This window comes from Delphinus delphis, chromosome 6 (assembly GCF_949987515.2).
Source record: "Delphinus delphis chromosome 6, mDelDel1.2, whole genome shotgun sequence".
NCBI classification, from domain to species: domain Eukaryota; kingdom Metazoa; phylum Chordata; class Mammalia; order Artiodactyla; family Delphinidae; genus Delphinus; species Delphinus delphis.
Window position 1 is genome coordinate 75,047,044 of NC_082688.1, and position 19,059 is coordinate 75,066,102.

General features: G+C 41.2%; 2 protein-coding genes across 3 annotated transcripts in view; one reads left to right on the plus strand and one right to left on the minus strand.

Annotated features, from left to right (window-relative positions):
• TEK (TEK receptor tyrosine kinase) overlaps window positions 1–2,231 on the plus strand; it is a 103,777-nt gene extending 101,546 nt beyond the window's left edge. For both annotated transcript variants that reach the window (XM_060014862.2, XM_060014863.1), the window contains one exon: window positions 740–2,231. In XM_060014862.2, the coding sequence (XP_059870845.1) occupies window positions 740–814 (75 nt within the window). In that variant the 3' untranslated portion in view covers window positions 815–2,231. The remainder of the gene's footprint in view (window positions 1–739) is intronic.
• A 966-nt stretch (window positions 2,232–3,197) lies between these two features.
• LOC132427422 (RNA exonuclease 1 homolog) overlaps window positions 3,198–19,059 on the minus strand; it is a 44,673-nt gene continuing 28,811 nt past the window's right edge. The window contains exons 7-12 of the mRNA XM_060014865.1: window positions 16,219–16,319; window positions 11,462–11,577; window positions 8,786–8,924; window positions 6,058–6,178; window positions 3,784–4,004; window positions 3,198–3,306 (exon numbers count right to left, since the gene is read on the minus strand). Coding sequence (XP_059870848.1) covers window positions 3,928–4,004; window positions 6,058–6,178; window positions 8,786–8,924; window positions 11,462–11,577; window positions 16,219–16,319 — 554 coding nt within the window. The 3' untranslated portion in view covers window positions 3,198–3,306; window positions 3,784–3,927. The remainder of the gene's footprint in view (window positions 3,307–3,783; window positions 4,005–6,057; window positions 6,179–8,785; window positions 8,925–11,461; window positions 11,578–16,218; window positions 16,320–19,059) is intronic.

The window sequence follows — 19,059 nt, forward strand, 5'->3', positions numbered from 1 at the left end:
TGCTATAGGGACATAAAAGATGTGGACCCAACTTTGAGGAAGTTACAGTTTTGGAGGAAATAAGATTCCTATATAAGATACAGTCACACACAGTAGAACAACATATAGAACTGGCTTATTCGAGCTAGAAGGAATCTTAAATCTCATCAGTCATACAGCCTGACCCTTTAATGTTATAGAGGAAGAAACAGACTTAGAAGGGTGAAAAGTGACTTGCCCAAGGACAAACAGCAGGTAGACAACAGAGCGTGGTCTACAGGTTACTACGGGGAGGGTCAGGAATTCTATCAAAATTTCTAGAAAGTAGTTGTCTATACAGATCTGAGGTTCGAAAGACAAATCTAGGTTAGGGAAGTAGATGTTGAACGTCATCAAAACCCAGTTGGTAATTAAACCAAAGATGTGGGTGAGGTCACACAGCAGGAGATGAGAAGCAGACAGAGAAAGGGGCCTTAGAGGATGTGGGGCATGTCAGGAGGGACCAGTGAGAGACCATGAGAAAGAGAAGCCGGAGACTGAAACAAGTGAGAGGAAGCAATCTTACTTGCAGAAGGCAAGGGATGCTTTTCAGGAAGAAAGTTGTTAAACACAACAGAGGGAATGAGGACAGAAAACTACCCCCCCAAGTATCTGCATTTGTGTTGAAACAAGCTAAGGAAACCGGGGTATTACTGTAACTGCCCCTGGCGGAGGCAGGACTGAGCCAGTTTGTGTCTCTGAACCACTCTTGTTCTTCTAGACCTATGTGAATACCACGCTTTATGAGAAGTTTACCTACGCGGGAATCGACTGTTCTGCCGAAGAAGCAGCCTAGGACAGACCATCTTCAGCTGTATATTCTGTTTCCGCTTCGCCGGCATGAGAGACCCTTGAGACCTTGATGCCAAGCAGGCAAGCCTCTGTCAAGAGAGGTGACATGGAATATGGACGTGTATATAGATTGCTGTCTGTCTGGGACATTCACCGTAAGACCCCTGTGTGTGAATCTATAGTACCCTCTATTAGGACTGTATATACTGTGTTGAGTAAGAATGTGCTGGAATCAGAATGCCTGTTTGTGGTTTCATATGCAATAATATATTTTTCTAAAAACATGGACTTTACAGGAAGGTGTGAGAGTACAATTACTGTAGTGCATAACTCATTGTCCCAGATATTTTTGATATTTTTGATATTTACCTATATATTGGATGTTATGTTTTGCTGTGTAGAAGAAAATATTGTAAACCTGACCCTGATAGCACAGGTGAGAAAAGTAGGGGAAACGTATGAGTTCTTACAGGACATGGATTTAAGTCTGTACCTAAGCGATATAAAAGAGCTTCTTCTATCTCTAAATTTTCCCCCTCACCTGTAGAAGCCACCCCAATTTCATTCCGTAATTTGACAACTTTGTCAGGTGTTTCCAGAGCCCACAAGTCAGTCCAGAATGCTAACACTGAAAAACAGATTTAAATCTCGTTCCTTAGAAGCCTAAGAACTTTGAGAGAAGTATAAGTTTGATAAATTAATAGGATTTAGTTTTAGTTTCTTTGATAACATTGATGTGTTTATTAAGAAATTAAAATAGGAAGCTTGGAGTTAGTTATATTTGGGAGACATGTGACATCATATCAGATTAACATCCCTACCTGTACTGCACATTGTAAAAAGTTTTAGTTTTGATCATTTGTGAGTTTACCGTTTATACTGTAGGCACATGCTACACTGAGATCATATAGTAAGTGAATAAATGTCTTGCCTACCCATTTTGTCCAGGAATGTGTCTCATAGGTATTGCCAAACGTCTGTATTATACTTTTGAGAAAAACACCTTAAACACCTTAAATTATCATCCTCTACCTTGTTGGTAATATGCAGAGAGCAGTTGGTGGGTATATGCCACCAGACATATCTCAAGCTCACAAGATTAGAAACGTCTTCCAGAAGTATCCTACAGTCTAATCTGTTTTCTTGCACCTCTGGTAGTATTCCAATGTGAACTGAGGGCTTAGAACTAGAATCCCTTTTAATTGTGCTGCAATGTTAATAGTTCACCATACCGCATAATGGTCCATATTCCTGCCATCTGCTCAACTTTATGCATCAGAAACAATGACCAGGAAACTGTATTTGTCCCAAACGCTCTTCATCCACAACAGCATATGCAGTGGAGACACAACAAAAGCAAGACTGCTGTCGCAGCATTTATTTCATCAACTAAGTAGGGGCTCAAATGAAGAGCCATTGAAAGTAGGTCCAAATATATACATATATATACTATTTATATATATATGTATATATATATACGTATATATGTATATATATATATGTATATATACATAAATAGTTCCTTTTTGCTTTTTACCCAAATGTTGTGGAGATACTCCTGACAGCTCTTGGTTTGCAGGTACATGGAACTGAACAAGAACAAGGATGATCTGAAAAATGTAGATAATGTCTTCAAATTTTGCATGTGGCTTTGGAATACACAATAACAGCTGCTTTTTCTATAACAGCCTGACCTTCTTGATTACATATATTGAAAATACTTTAAATTTACATCATTACAAATTTACTTCACGTCAGGTGTAAGAGATGACTAAGGAAGTACTTACGGTATCAAGAAAAAGGAACTGGACTTCCCTGGTGGCACAGTGGATAAGAACATGCCTGCCAATGCAGGGGACACGGGTTCGAGCCCTGGTCTGGGAAGATCCCACATGCTGTGGAGCAACTAAGCCCATGCGCGACAACTACTGAAGCCCGCGTGCCTAGAGCCCATGCTCTGCAACAAGAGAAGCCGCAATGAGAAGCCCGCACACCGCAAACAACGAAGAGTAGCCCCCGCTCGCTGCAACTAAAGAAAACCCGCGCACAGCAACAAAGACCCAATGCAGCCAGAAGTAGATAATTAAAAAGAAAAAAGAGAAAGGAATTCAGTGATACTTAAGATTTACTTGTAAATTCAAAGTACCAGAGCAGCAAACCTGAGGTGTTTACTGAGGGCACGTCATCACCATCAACTTGAATTTACTCCTGGCCCAGAGACCGTACGATTGACAGCTCTGGGTCTCACCCCTACCCTTGGCAGAGAAACCTTTGTAGCTTTGTAGCATGTTAACGGCATTGATATTAAAGATTCATACTTACGCAAAGGTCAGTAGTCAAATTGAATAAAGTCATGTCATTTCCATGGGCCAGTTTCCACATTATCAAAAAGCAATTAAGAAGGAAAGAACCAACGCCTTAAAGGAAATTAGACAATTCCAGTACTGGGTATATCGGTTAGATTTCAGTGTGTTTAGAAGAGCCGTAGGACACTGCCTTAAAAAAAAAAAAAACTCAGTGAGTTGTTGATATCAAAATCAAGTAAGAATACAACAGTTAGATTAAAAACACATTACACAACAGCCAAATGACCAGAGCTTTCATGTTAATAGTACACTGAAAAGCTTACATTTACTTCCATAGCTTTTGTGAGGAAAATCTCCACTTCTATTTCTATATAGATGATCTAAAGAAAACTTACAATTTTGTTAGGTAAAGATGTTTCTATCTCCAAGCAGTATAATGGTTCTAAGTATTTAGAGAGAAAAAGGAATTTAAGTAACCTGAGAAATGACCTTTGTGAAAGTCCTGGACCCATTACTTCAACTTCAAACCATCTTCCACTGTTATTTGTACACTGCCTACGAAGATGAGTCAAATTCCAAAAAAACCTAATTCCTTCCCCCGCTCTCCCCCAGTCACAACTTTAGAAATCACTGTGGAAATTTAACCTTTAAAATGTAATAAATAGACCTCAACAGTGCTTTTCCTTCTCCTCTTCTCTTTGAAAGTGTGGAGAAACCTCATGTTATTGTAGACCAAACTCTACTGCCAGCAGTGAAGGCCAAGTAGTCACGGATGCAATGCAGAGGTTTAAGATATTCTTGGGCAAAGTGGTTACTTCTTTCCTTTCAGGTCGTCTTTTACCTTCCAGAGTTCCATGCAGGCGGTTGCATTTTCACTTGAATTGTGACCTCCAAATAGTATAGAATATAAAATAGCACATTAGACATAGACAACTCTGTGATGTTACCCACGGATAGTCTCAAAACGAAGTCTTGAGTTTGAAACAAAATTACCACTGGCCACTTATCAATATTTCATTATTTCATACCTAGAACAACCCCTACTGGTTGCTTTAGAAATGTTTTACATAAATCCAGATGAACAAGCATCTCCCTTTTTCTATGTGACCTGTCCTCAGTCATGTGGTCACTACATTGCTATGACTGGATAGCACATCAGTACCTTCTCCATGAACCTCGTTTCCAGGGAGATACACCAACAAAGTGACAGGTACCACTGAACGACAGCGATCTGACAAGAAGCCAGAAATAAGAGATGCTAGAAAAAGTACACCTCTCTAGACAAAGAGTGACCTTAGATACAAAATGACGTGGTTTTAAAAAGTAGGTGGGACTTCCCTGGTGGCACAGTGGTTGAGAGTCCGCCTGCCGATGCAGGGGTCACGGGTTCATGCCCCGGTCTGGGAAGATCCCACATGCCGCAGAGCGGCTGGGCCCGTGAGCCATGGCCGCTGAGCCTGCGCGTCCGGAGCCTGTGCTCCGCAACAGGAGAGGTCACAACAGTGAGAGGCCTGCGTACTGCAATAAAAAAGAAAAAAGTAGATGAAATCTAGCCAAAATATCAAGCCTACAGTTCTGGTGAAAATAGTAAATGACGTCTGAGATTAAATGAGAAAAATCATATGGACCACACTTCTAAAATGGTGTATTGTTGTTTATTTGTGTTATTCTGAGAGAACGGTGCTATTATATAACTTTTCGAAGATTTTGTTTTACATAGGGTATTTTTTGTTGTTAGGTGAAATATTTTTGTGTCCATGGTTCCAGACTGTTTTCAGTAGAACACACTACAAATTTTATAAGGGCATTTTCTGGGAACTTGAGATACGAATATTTTTAACAAAGCAGATAATGTAAATTAAAGATTCTCTGCAAGATGGTTTTGGTTAGTGTCTAATAGACAAAGAATGAAAGAGTAAAGACCATAAAGTAAAATCTGTATTTTGTACAATAAATGACATGATCAGCGGAGCATCTGTAGAAACATACAGCATTATAACATAATTTTAACATACTCAAAATTAACTTCCTTCTCCCTCTTGTGCAAAAGTGGGGCCTATGTGGGTATACATGAAATGTACAGAGTAACTAACCTCCATTCCAAGCCAGACATGTATCTCGTGCATATCACAATGCCACTAACAGGATAGTTGGTGGCTGTACTTGTTGTATTTGATTAACTTGTTTAATGTTGGGTATTTTTCATCAGAAAAACCAAAAAGGAAAAAAGTTCTGAGAGCAAAACCTCTGTACCAATCCACTACAGAGCAAGTGCACGCATGAATCTATTGAATTTGAGCTGTACTTCTTACGCAACGCACGCTATTTACCCTGGGTGAGATAACTTGGACCCAATCAATTTTAGAATCTCTTTAGGCTTAACGAAAATCACATATGAAAGGAGGTACAGGGCAAAATTTAGAATGGAATTAGATCTCTACACCAACAAAAGTGTTTTTTTTTGTGGTACGCAGGCCTCTCACTGTTGTGGCCTCTCCCGTTGCGGAGCACAGGCTCTGGACGCGCAGGCTCAGCGGCCATGGCTCACGGGCCCAGCCATTCCGCGGCATGTGGGATCCCCCTGGACCGGGGCACGAACCCGTGTCCCCTGCATCGGCAGGCAGACTCTCAACCACTGCGCCACCAGGGAAGCCCCAACAAAAGTTTTATGCATGAATTCCAAGGTCAGGCAACTTGGTGAACCATGATGCAGTCACCAGTCTCAGTTTAATTGCTGTTTTGATGCCTGTGGAACATCTAGGACCATACCAGGCAGTGAGCATGGAACACTTTTTACTTAAGCAGAAGCTTTAGGATTCTCTACCCAAGAAGAGAACCCACAGGGCAGCATTTCAAACAGCAGACCTTTACCATGAACCTCCTGATTTACTCTAGTCAGACTTAGGATCCCGATTTTTATCACGAACAAGCAGGCTCTTACCATCATCCTGAATGATTCTCCACAGGTAGTCGGCCACTAGACTTTTAAGGGATCTTTTGTGAGGTGAGCCTAGCCGATGAGGAAACATAACTGTCGTGTCCACAGCTGAAGTATGAATTAACTGTCAAATGAAAGAGGAAAACTCTTTAGACGTTCTTCCCAAGGAATAAGGAAACTGATGGCAGTAACTGTAGCAGCAGTAACTATGCTACAAAACCAAGTGACATGAGCAGTTACAACAGGCCAGTCACTAGGCACTTAACTTGGATTATTTCACTACAACCTGCAGAGTAACCTAGCAAGGTAGGTATGTTATTGTCCCTTTTTACAGCCAAGGAAACTGAGGCTTCGAGAGGTTAAGAAAGTTGCCTAAGCTGAGTCAGCAGGGTAGAAGGAAATCCAGTCTCAGCAGCCTGACTTCCAAGTCCACGTTCCTACCAAGAGAGCACCACCAGGGGGAAGCATGAGCTCAGAGGTGTTCCAATAATTACTGGCAGGGTGAGGGGCGGTAAAGGGTGAGCCAGGCCCCTCCCACCTTGTGACTCAGCGGAGGCACGGGGACACCTCACTCTAGTGCAAGTCCCATTTCAGTGGTTTCTCTGTCCCTGGGGAGGGAGCATGGACAAGGATTAGTCCCATCTACGTCCAAATTCCCTCTGCTTACACATGGAAAAAGGTGAATAAATTTTTCCTGATATTTAATAAAGTAGGAAGTAGTGATACAATAAGAGAAGGGTCAGATAACTGAGAGCCTAGACTGTCAGGTACCAGTTTGGATTCCTTGTTAGAAGAGCTGTACTTTGAAAAAGCGTTGAAGAAGATTAGCCTCAGGACAAGAGTAATTTAAAGACTGATCAAGAAGAGAGGGGTTGGGGCTTCCCTGGGGGCGCACTGGTTGGGAGTCTGCCTGCCAATGTAGGGGACACGGGTTCAAGCCCTGGTCCGGGAAGATCCCACACGCCACCGAGCAAATGGGCCTGTGCGCCACAACTACTGAGCCTGCAAGCCACAACTACTGAAGCCCGCGCACCTAGAGCCCATGCTCCGCAACAAGAGAAGCCACCGCAACAAGAAGGCCACGCATCGCAATGAAGAGTAGCCCCCGATCTCAGCAACTAGAGAAAGCCCGTGCGCAGCAACAAAGGCCCAATGCAGCCAAAAATTAAATAAATGAATAAAAAATAAATTTATTAAAAAAAAAGAAGAAGAATGGAAGTTTAATGTTTAGCACCTACTACCCCCCATCCATAAATGCTTTAAATTCTCACTTTTAATGTGTCAGCCACCTCCTGGACACTGGTTCCTGGCTGCAGAATACTGAGCACATGAAAGAAGGTGGTGGGGGAAATAGAGAAAAATAGAGAAATCTACGAGTAATCTGGGTGAAAGAAACAGACTGATTACAAGGAATAAAAAAACACAGTGGTTTCAAATTTTCTGGTCTGGGAGACAAGTGAAATAGAACGGTTCCTGGAAAATGGGAGAAGGAAAGTCATGGTGAGAAACTGAGTCTGAGACAAGCTGTCGCTGAGGTGACAGAAGGCCATCCCTGTGAAGAGCTTTCTTACAAAAAGCTTACGTCCCCAACTCTCTTTGCTCACACTTGGGTGGGGTCTGGTGCAAGCACATTCCAGTCTCATCTGTCACATGCAGAGACAACAGTGCTGTGTGAAACAACTATCTATACTAGGGTACCAGCTTTGCAGGGAAAGAGGTGGATACTCAGGAAAATTAAATGGCCTTACTGACATTCTTACACTAAAGAAGAACTAGCCCTTCTCGGCATGAAGGTAAGTCCTAGGGGTGGCTGAAACAAATAGTCAAGGTCCCCAAAGTTCTAGAGTTGCGCTGTGCAATGTGGTAGCCACCGGCCACACGTAACTATTAAAATTAAGTAAACAAAATGAAAAAATCGTTTTCTCGGTCATATTAGACACATTTTAAGTGCTCACTGGCCACATGTGACTAGTGTCTACCATATCGGTTAGTGAACACGTAGAACGGAGAGTTCTGTTGCAGAGCACTGTTCTAGATCGGGGGTGGCCACCAAACTCTCTCTTCCGAGTTCTAAATAGTTTAGGCTTGCAGGCCATACCACTTCTGTTATAACTACTCAACAATGCCACTGTAGTATGAAAGCAGCGACAGAAAATACATCCATGAGTGGGTGTGGCGGCTCTGTTCCAATAAAAGTATTTGCAAGAACAGGTGGCTAACATGGACCATAGTGTGCTGACACCTGTTCTAGAACATGGAGCAAAGAACAGACCATTTTAACCTGGAGTATTAAGGGGGAGATTTTCAAGTCTATCATGCCAAGAAAAATGAACATGCCATTTGATTTTGAGCCTACCTTACAGGTAGGCTTTATAAATCTACCTGACCTAATATGAAAAAGTATCTTCCAGGACGTGACTATAATAACCTATTAGATAAACGTAGCTTTACCCACTTGAATATTAAAGACAATGATCTAAGACCACGTCAAAAGAACGATTTTGGTTTCATCACAATTGATAATGGACTTTCGTTCTGATCTTGTTTAGCCAGATGACTCGGGCATCTTATACTTCTTCTGGTTTGTAAGAGTTGGACAAAGTCATCAGCATAGTGATTCTTATCTTGTTTTGTCTAAAAGGGCAAATCAAGCATCAGTGATAACACAATGATAATGACTACCACATTAACACATACAGTTTTATAAGAACATGAGCCTTTAACTCTTTACCTTAAGTGCATAGAGACTACCTTCAAAGCTATGTCCAATTAGTACAGTGTCAGTGCTGAACAGGTTCAACAAGGTGGCTTGCACATCACGGATTGAGGTTTTCGTGTCCTTCGAGTCATCTTCAACCACACCAGAAAACCTATCCCAAGAAGACACACAGTGCATGTAAGAGTACAACTAAGTAGATTTCATCCGTTATAGTTAGAACACATTACTGACTCAACGTGACAAACATTTGATGAACAGAACAAAGATCTTATTGTATGTCTGCCAACTATCCCTTTACTAGGTTATATTGATAAAACCTAGTAAAATTTATAATTTGGATCAATCATGTAAGGCAGGGGGAGACATTATTACAAGTTCATAAAGTTCCTTTGTGAACTCTCATCTCTGTATAATCTGAGTTTTGTCAGTTACAGTTAAGTAGTCTATCTCCCATTAAGGCAAAGCTAAAGATGAAATGTGAGAAGCATGGAAAAGCAGAAGGAGCCCTAAGCAGAGTCTAGACAACCTGAGTTTGAGCTATGCTATGACTATGCCATTTACTTATTATAGTTGATTTTCAACAAGTTGCTTAGCCTTCTGGTTTCAGTCTTCTCATCTGTAAAGTAGGGTCAATTACCAATCTTAATGGCTTATAAGGACCCAATGAAAATACATGCAAACAGTGAAAATACATGCAGAAAATGGACTATCCTAGTGGTTTTCATGAAGCACATACTAAAAGTAAGTGTTCAGAAATGTGGCTACTGCTGTGCTTTACTGCAAATTAGGAGAAAAGAGATAAAAATACTGCAAACGTATTTTCAATGTAAGCTGTATGTTCATAGTACTGTCTCCTGAACAAAAGATACCTGGCTCCATCATCTGGCTTAGTTAAGGAATGTGATGCATAATCAAATATTTGAATTAAGAGGGCATTATCATGGATGGAGTACTTGGGTTCATTTTAAAAGAATGCAATGCATTGAATCCTTTTGACTTTTTTTGTGTGTGTGCGGTACGCGGGCCTCTCACTGTCGTAGCCTCTCCCATTGCGGAGCACAGGCTCCAGACGCGCAGGCTCAGCAGCCATGGCTCACGGGCCCAGCCGCTCCGCGGCATGTGGGATCTTCCCGGACCGGGGCACAAACCCGTGTCCCTGTGCATCGGCAGGTGGACTCTCAACCACTGCGCCACAAGGGAAGCCCCCTTTTGACTTTTTCTTTTAAGATTCAAGTTTTTAATTTTAAAGCAAGACCTTCAGTTCTCATTTTGCTGCTATGAGTATCAGTAATTAGCAAAGCATTTCCTGACTTGTTCCAAAAAGGAGTTAGAAAAGATTCCGCTAAACCCATGGAAGAACGAGAACCAATAAGAGTACAGTAACTTTAAATATAGTACAATTTTGTTTGTCAGTTATAGCTCAATAAAGTAAAAAAAAAAAAAGTAAAATATAAAATAGATGGGGCTATTAGGATATGGCCAAAATGAGTACAAAAAGAAATCAAATGAGGTCAGGAGAGAGATTAGTAACAAAATGCATTATCTGATAACAGCAACTTTTACTGAGTTTTTATGTATACAACCATTTTTATGAACCATGAGGAAATTTAGGTTAAAAAATACTTGTTAGCAGAATTCTTTATAATTATTCTCAAAATTTATCACAACAACTTTTAATTCACTTGACCACCTTGCCTTACTGTGCTCCAACATTATGGACGTACACATATATAATATATATTATGTATACTATATATACTATAATACTATAAACTACGTACTATAGTATATAATGCATATAATATACACGTGTATATGTGTATCAAGTCATATTTGTTCATCTATACATATACAAATGTATGTATATATGTGGGCATGTATACACACACACACACACACGTCATATTAAGTACCATTGGAGAATTTGTTAAAGAAAATTGAATAAATACAATCACACCAGTAATTAACACTTCTAAATTTTCATTGTACAATAAGATCAATGTCTTCTATTTTATATTTAAATAGATATATTTAAATAAATATATAAATATGTCACGTCATATGGCTTATGTGCCTTTAGGAAATCCAATTCAATTAATCAATGATATTGTTGGGTATTTTATACGAGGTTTTTAAAAATAAAAGGCACATCTGTATCATACTATCTCAAGTTAGCATTGCATTTGGATCAGAAACATGTCCTACTTGAATAATAATAATAAAATAGAATTTGCACTGAACCAGTGTTCTGTATGCTATATCAAAGCTATGTATACTCAGTGACACGTCTACAGGATTATAGAAATTTTCATCTAATGGGAACAGTATGGTATTTTCAGAAGAAACTGATTAATGATTGAATGAATAAATGAATGAATAAATAACTTGTTCAATATTTTTGTCTGTCTCTCTAGCCTCCTACCTACCATTCCAACATGTAAACACCGTGAGTGCTGAGGCCGTATCTCTCATTTCGGGTTGTTACCCAGGGCCTAATACAGGGTCTGCATAATTTTAGCAAGGTACTCAACAGAACATGAATAGTTTTGAATAAACAAATTAATTAAAAGAAAACAGTGTTAACTCATGCTCTAAAGTTGAATCAAATAAAAGTACCTAGGCTAAAACTCAAAGTACATGTTGAATGTTCTATAATTTCAAAAACAAACCCCTGTGTATAATGCATACCTAGTGTTATAGTCAATGACTTCTTCATCTGGTTTCACAGATGTATCATAGCCCACCTGGAGGCTGGGATCAACCACTGTCACTTGAGTAAGTTCCAAACCTTTGGCTGTATAGCGCTATAAAGACGGAAATATCAAATTTAAACATCATATTGGGCAAACATATTTTAACATCTTAGATATCTTAAAGGAATATTTCTAACTGGAATATACAATCTAACCCAATCATTCAGTTTTGGTAACAAAAGCCAGTGTGTGGATCTGACGGTCATATAAAAGATGTTCCAAGCTTTAATTTTTTCCTTAATGTTGGTAATATTTCTGCTAATAAAAATAATTTCATTTTCTTGGCATAGGCTTTACAATTATTTTCATTAGAGATCAGTGCTATCCAAAAGAACCTTCTGTGAAGATGAAATGTTCTATTTCTGTCCTGTCCAATATGGTAGCCACCAGCCACAAGTGGGGATTGAGTATTTGAAATATGGCTAGTATGACTGACGAACTAAATTTTTAATTTAATTTAATTTTTTATTGAGGTAACATTGTTTTATAACATCATATAAGTTTCATGTGTACAACATTATATTTTGACTTCTATAAACACTACAGCACGCTGCACCACCAAAAATTTTGTTTTCATTCATCACCATACAGTTGACCCCCTTTACCCATTTTGCCCTCCCCCGCTTCCCCTCTGGTAACTGCTACTCTGTTCTCTATACTGACACGTTTGTTTGCTAGTGGATACCATATTGAACAATGCAGTTATAAACCTTGTTGAATGAAAAAAAAACATTTGATTTCTAAGCCAGAAACAGCTTTCATTGTCTGCAATTAAAAATCGAAGCTTAGGGCTTACCTGGTGGCGCCAGTGAGAGGCCCGCGTACCGCAAAAAACAAAAAAACAAAACAAAACAACAACAAAAATCTAAGCTTAAAAAGTGAACACTTCCCTTCTATATCTATTAAAATTAAACTCCACAAATCTGCTTTCCAAATATGTCACAGGGAACAAAAATTTAATTTTATGTTTTGTTAAAGATGACTGTTCACATGATGTTTGACACATACAAAGCACTTTGCCATATATTAGTGTATCTGATTCTCACCATCACTGTTGGGTTATTATTAACCTCATAATTTACATATTGGAGCATCCGGGAGACTTGCCTGATAAGCAGTGGAGCTTCCGAGGTTTCATGATTCCAAGTTCTGTTTTTCCCCTACTGTTTAGTATTGATTCTCATATGGAAGAAGGTAACTCCCTATAAACATTTTACTGTCTCTATAAAAACAATAGCTTTTTAAAAATTAAAGCTTTTATGCTGATTTGGGGGATAACAGTAGTATTCATAACATTTTCCACCCCTGTAATTTCAGCAACGTAATGAGTAGGACAAGCAGTGATTATATATAAATAAAAATTAATAAGTAAAAGAAAGAGGATCGTGGGCCAACTCCTGGCTCCATCACCAAGTGCAGGTATCCCACCAAGTCACTTAACTCTTTTCAGCTTCAGTTGCTTCATCTGAAAACGTGTGAACAACATCGCAGCACTGTGTGGGACTGAGAGAGAGAGCCTGGGAACGTTCCTTACACATGCATAAATAAGGCAAAACATACCACCAACGTACCACCTCACAATTCACGGCAAATACAACGTGATTCCCGCTGCGGGGTGGGAACTTGACAAAAGTCTTCACAAAGCCTTCTAGGTTTGCTTTTTGGTCCTGAACATGAAGCTGAAACGAACACTGCCAAATAAGTTACTGTATGTTTTGGCAAGAGCAACTAAGCTCATAAAAATTTCATCAACTGAAAATTAGTGGATTATACCAAATGCTTATGGTTTCCCAAGGTCTGCGCAGGAGGCAGCAACTCTGGTTCTGAAACAAGCAGCATTCTGGGGAACAAGCCCTACCTTGGCGACCTGACACCCGGGGGATCGAAGGACACCTTCACAACAGCTGTACCGCCTTTCTAAGCCACCAAGAACTGCAAACCACACGAAAAGTAAAAATCAAAACAAGGAAGCTTGACAAGGCGGAGTGGCTAACTCCCAGAGCGTCTCACGCACAAGGATCTTTAAGACTGCACCATGCAAGCGATCTGATGTAAAGTCTAAAACTCTGCATGGTTGCTTTTCTAGCTATTATGTAACAAACAGGAAACACTGACTCCTAGAAGCCGAGTTCTCAGAGGCTGCACTTTGAAGGTGAATTATAATTACCAGTGTCTTGAATGCCTTTCTCCCCTTCCTCCCTTTGCTTCCCCATAACGTGGCCGGGCCCCTCAGCTCCTCTCCTGATATCACTTCTTTATCTTGCTTTAACTCTACCTCAACCATCCTTTCAAAATATTCTCCTCCCTGACCTGCCCTCTGTGCTGAAGCCCCTGGATGATGGGCTCCGGCTACCACCCTCTCCCTTCCTGCATCTGACCCGAGGACATCACCCAGTTACATAGACTGAGACCGTAACAAAGATGTTGTCTCCAACCTTGGCTGGACCTCTGAAATCCCGACACCCTCTTCTTCCACTGCCTTGGCCAGACACTTCGCACATTTTCACAGCAACAAGCCTAAGCCTTCATCTCTCTTTTATCTCTCTCACATCTTCCATCTCACCCGTACCCTTACCTACCCCAAGCCCTTCCTCCCTCTGGCCCAAGGTAATGTTCTCCCAACTGTTCCCTAAAATCCCCTCTGCCTACAGCAGGTTTTGCACCAGTTTTCCCATAAAATGTGGTTAGATTAATCTTCCTCAAGCACATTTTTCATTACATCACTTTCCTCGAATGCTTCACTTCTACATTGCTAATCAAATGCAGATTTCTCAGGCTGGCACTGAAGACTCTTGCTTAACCAACCTTCTATTACCCATCCAATCTTGACATCTCACGCCTTTATCTTACCTTCTCCTGTGATGAGAAAGGGAGGCTGAGAACCAGTATTAACAGAGCATCTGTTAGAAGCCAGGAATTGGACATGTCAGCTCACTAAACTGCACACAAAGCTCATTCTATGAATGTGGAAACAAAAGCTCAGAGAGCTTCCGAAACCTGCTCAAGGTCTCAGAGAAAGTAAGTGGTGAAACAGCCCAAAATCTCAGGTCCGCCGGCTCCAAAGTCCCATTCTGTTCATTATGCTGTGTTGTCTAGTTATTCCACACAGTAGTTAATCTGCTACTTTTATTCTCCTTCAGTGTCTTCCTATTTTTCTTCCTTTTTGGAATTTACAGTCTCCCCACCCACTAAAACTAAGCCCTAAACACTTAAGTCAAACTTGTCTGATTTACTTTACTATTGATCCATTATTCTTATATTGATTCTATAATTCAATCACATCCACTGTTCCTCTCTACTTCCTCTGCCCTGCTTTATTTTCTTCATAGCATTTATTATAATAGCTTTCATATTCATTTCCATATCTACATAAATAATTCATCTGTTCACCCATCTATCCACGCAGATACTGACAGCCTGTATGCGTTAGGTACCATGCTAAGTGCTGGGGAGACATTCGGTCCCTCCAAGAGCTTGCAGTCTTTTGAAGATGGCAGATAAATCACTAAATCATTACAAAATGCAGTTGGGTGCTGTCAAAGGCAGTGACAGTCAAAGGCCCTCAAAGGTTGTGATAGAAGAGGGAGGACCTATTTTAGGTCACGGGGTCACGAAAGAACCTTGAGTAGGTCACATTTAAGCAGAGACCCAAAGGATGAGAAGGAACCAGCTGCGTGAAAAGGAGACAGCAGGTTAGAAGGCTCCAGAAAGTTGGCCAGTGTGATAGGAAAGAAACTGTGGAAAGGGTACAAGATAGCGGGCAGAGGCCAAATTCGGCAGGGTTGACAAAGTTATTGAAGAATTTTCATTAAAGCAGGGGAGTGATGTAAACAGAACTGTGATTTAAAAATTATTCCGGGGGTTGTTGGGTGAGAAGTAGCTTGGGGCGGGGGAGTGTTAAGACTGGGAGGATGCTGCAGTAGCTTGGGAAGGAGATGAGGGTCTTGTGGCCCTGGTGGGGGGCAGCAGAGGTGGAGAAGAGACACTTTGGAGGTAACAGAACAAATGGGACCTGGAAACTGCTGAGATGAAAGGGCGCACCAGGGAGTTCCCTGGCGGTCCAGTGGTTAGGACTCGGTGCCCTCAAAGCCGTGGCCTGGATTCAATCCTTGGTGGGGGAACTAAGGGCGCTGGCATAGGCAGAAAAAAAGAAAAAGGGAAAAACAAAACAAAGGCCTTGAATGGGGGGGTGTGCACCGAGGGGAGACAGTGATGACTGCACCCAGGTTTTTTGGTCTGAGTAGGGAAATAAAACATCTGAGTTGACTGTAGGGAATTTACTGTGCTGGAGAAGAAATGGGGGCCGGGCTGGGGGAGAGGAAGCAGTTGTTCATCCTCACTCAGTGCAGGGCAGGGGCCAAGGAACTGAAGCCGTAAGCAATTATTCTAACGCTGGCCCGTGAAAAGCAGGTGAAGTCAGGAGGTAGTTGATTGACCTGAGGTCTTAAACAGGCAGAAGAATCATCACAGCCATACTTCTTGAGCCAGCGAGCTCCAAAGTTAAGAAGTGATGGTCGGGAGTAAATGTTTGTAATGGAAACTTTTGAATCAATACAGTTTCTCTTTACTGGACTGTATTTAACAAATACACATTGAACTGAATACTTTATTCCACTTTTCTCCCCATCGCTTTGGCACCGGCTCATCAAGTAAATGAAATGGAACGACCAGACACCTGCCTTTATGACTCACCAGTCGGCCAAAGTGGTAGTGACATTCCTCTACGCTGCTGTGTTTGCCTGCAGGAGTCACGCCATAGATCTTCCCACATCGACAGCACATCCTCCTAGAAGCTAAAACAGAACGTGAAGTAGAGTTATTCATGAATAGATTCGGGGCGGGAAATGAGGACCTGCATGCAGAGACTTGCCTTTGCATTCCTGATCCTGTCGTGAGCACAGACTCAGTGTGATCTCCAAGTAACAGGAAAAGGAACAGAATTATGCAAAGGGGTACGTGCAGGTGAGCTGCTTCCGCATCCGGGCTGCCACTGCTCAAACAGGCATTCTCCCACCTGCTTCCAGAGTCAGCCCAACGCCAGGGGATTGTGGTTTTAGCAGCACAAGTTGACTGTCACCAACTTGATCTGTCATCAACTCTAGTACATAGTAACTCCTGAATTAGGACCCATGTCTTCCTTTTAGACACATAGTGATCTGTTTATTGTCACTGAGAGTGTATCTGGGCTTTTCACTAGACCCGTTTATGAATACTTGTTTTTATTAATGACCCTCAAACTGGCTCTGATGACGATGATGACAGCAACTCTTTTATTTGGGTGTCTGTTATGCGATGACGAGGCAGGCACTGCACCAGGCACTTCAGATGCACTATTTTAACGGATTCTCATAGCTACTGATGGGGCAGCTACCATAATCTCATTGTTCAGAGTGGGGAAGCCGACACTGGGAGAGTGACTCATGACTTACCCAGCACCCAGACCCAGATTCGCCTTTCTCCTTCAGAGCCCTGGTTCTTAACTGTTAAGTGTACTGCCTTCCAATGAGAGGATTTAAAGAAAGGCCAATGAAAAATATTTCTATAACTGCATTTCAAACTCTGATGGACCTAACATTTGACAGTTGTGTTAATGTTAAATATTCTCTTGCTATCTCTTTTCTGGGGGGAGAGGGAGTGGGATAAATATATTAACTAACTATGCCCAGTATTTGGAGAAAATGCAAAATAGTAAGACTCATTGGAAGTCTTTTTATAAGAATTCCTAGTGAAAGGGTATGAAGTATACGGAACACAGCACTGCCTACATATGTCTAGGGGTAAACGCAGAAGCTCCAGAGTCAGACTCCTTGGGTTCAAATCCTGGCTCTACCACTTATTTTCTGAGAGACCTTTGATAAATTATTTGACCTCTCTGAACCTTAGTTTCTTCATTTGTATAAATGGAGGTGGTAACAGTACTTACCTGAAATGGCTGCTAAGATTTAATAAAACTGATTACATAAATAAAGCACTTAGATACTGGGACTAAAATGAAACGGAAAGGGAAAGAAAATGAGATGCAACCATGTTTTTACCTGTAGCCTAATGATGCGGCCATCATTTGTGGCCATGGCTGGCCACAAATCTTCTTTCGATTAGAAAATGTCAGAACACTGGGACTTTTATTTTTCATATTTATTTATTTGGCTGTGCTGGGTCTTAGTTGTGGCACGTGGGCTCTAGTTCCCTGACCAGGGATCAAACCTGGACCCCCTGCATTGGAAGCGCAGAGTCTTAGCCACTGGACCACCAGGGAAGTCCCAGAATACTGGGACTTTTAGGGCTCCAGTCTCAGCGTGTAGAAAGGATAATTTTTGGACCCATATGCTTATGATCATTTACAAGAGTTTTTGTCATGCCTGGGTTTAAAAGAATATTTCCTGGTTTGTCAGGGTTGGGTTGGGGGTAGTTATTTTCACAGAACTGTGCTTCAGTTAGAAGGGAGCCTTTAAGATGTCTTAAAGAATAATTCCTGTGAGCGCTAAGAGAAAAAGAAAAGCTGTCCAATAAAATTTAAATTGCTTTTTTTCCCTTTTTAAGTAGTGGTAGGGTTAGAGTCTACTAACCCTTTTATGAAATGCTAGGATTCTGATTAACATTAAGTAAGACAGTAGTCTAAAAGAATCCAAGTCTTCGTGTCCTTCAGTAACAGCCACAACAAATCAATATTGTTCCCTGGACCACGTGATGTCCTAAGTTTTGGGTGAGAGATGGGAAAGTTAAAATTATATCAGTAATAGCTGGTGCATATTAAGCAGGCCGAAACCTGTTCTAAGCATGTTGATTTAAACTTTACATTAAGCCAGAATGGCAAGTGAACTGACTTCATTTTTACAGATGAGTTAGATGAGGCTCAGAAAAGTAAGGACATATGACCAAAGTCACACAGCACAGTTGATACATAAACCCAGGCCTTCTGGCTCGAAATCTTGCGTAACAGTTCTTAATACTCACTCAGATAAGAAAAGTACAAAAGCTTACAAGCAGGAGACAATGGGAACCCTGACGACTCTCACAAAGGCAAGATAGCTCAAGGATCTCTTCCCAACACCAGTAACCCAGTCCCAGATCCCCTCACTCTAATGAGCTCTCGAGAAAGTTTCTCTAATTTATTACTTTAGCAGAATTTACTAGACATGCTTTAGCAAACTCTTTTGTAAAACGAAAAACTGTGTTATGAGAAGTATTAAGAGATTCTAAAAGCATCTACGTTGTTTCAATTCTTACATGAGGCTTTTTTTTTTTTTTTTTCGGTACACGGGACTCTCACTGTTGTGGCCTCTCCCGTTGCGGAGCACAGGCTCCGGATGCGCAGGCTCAGCGGCCATGGCGCACGGGCCCAGCCGCTCCGCGTTATGTGGGATCCTCCCGGAATGGGGCACAAACCCGCGTCACCTGCATCGGCAGGCGGACTCTCAACCACTGCGCCACCAGGGAAGCCCCTGCATGTTCTGTTTCTATGTGCTATATTTAATATGAGAAAAAGTGGGGGGAAGCTAGAATGCCATGAAAATACTAATCTAAGAGATCTCA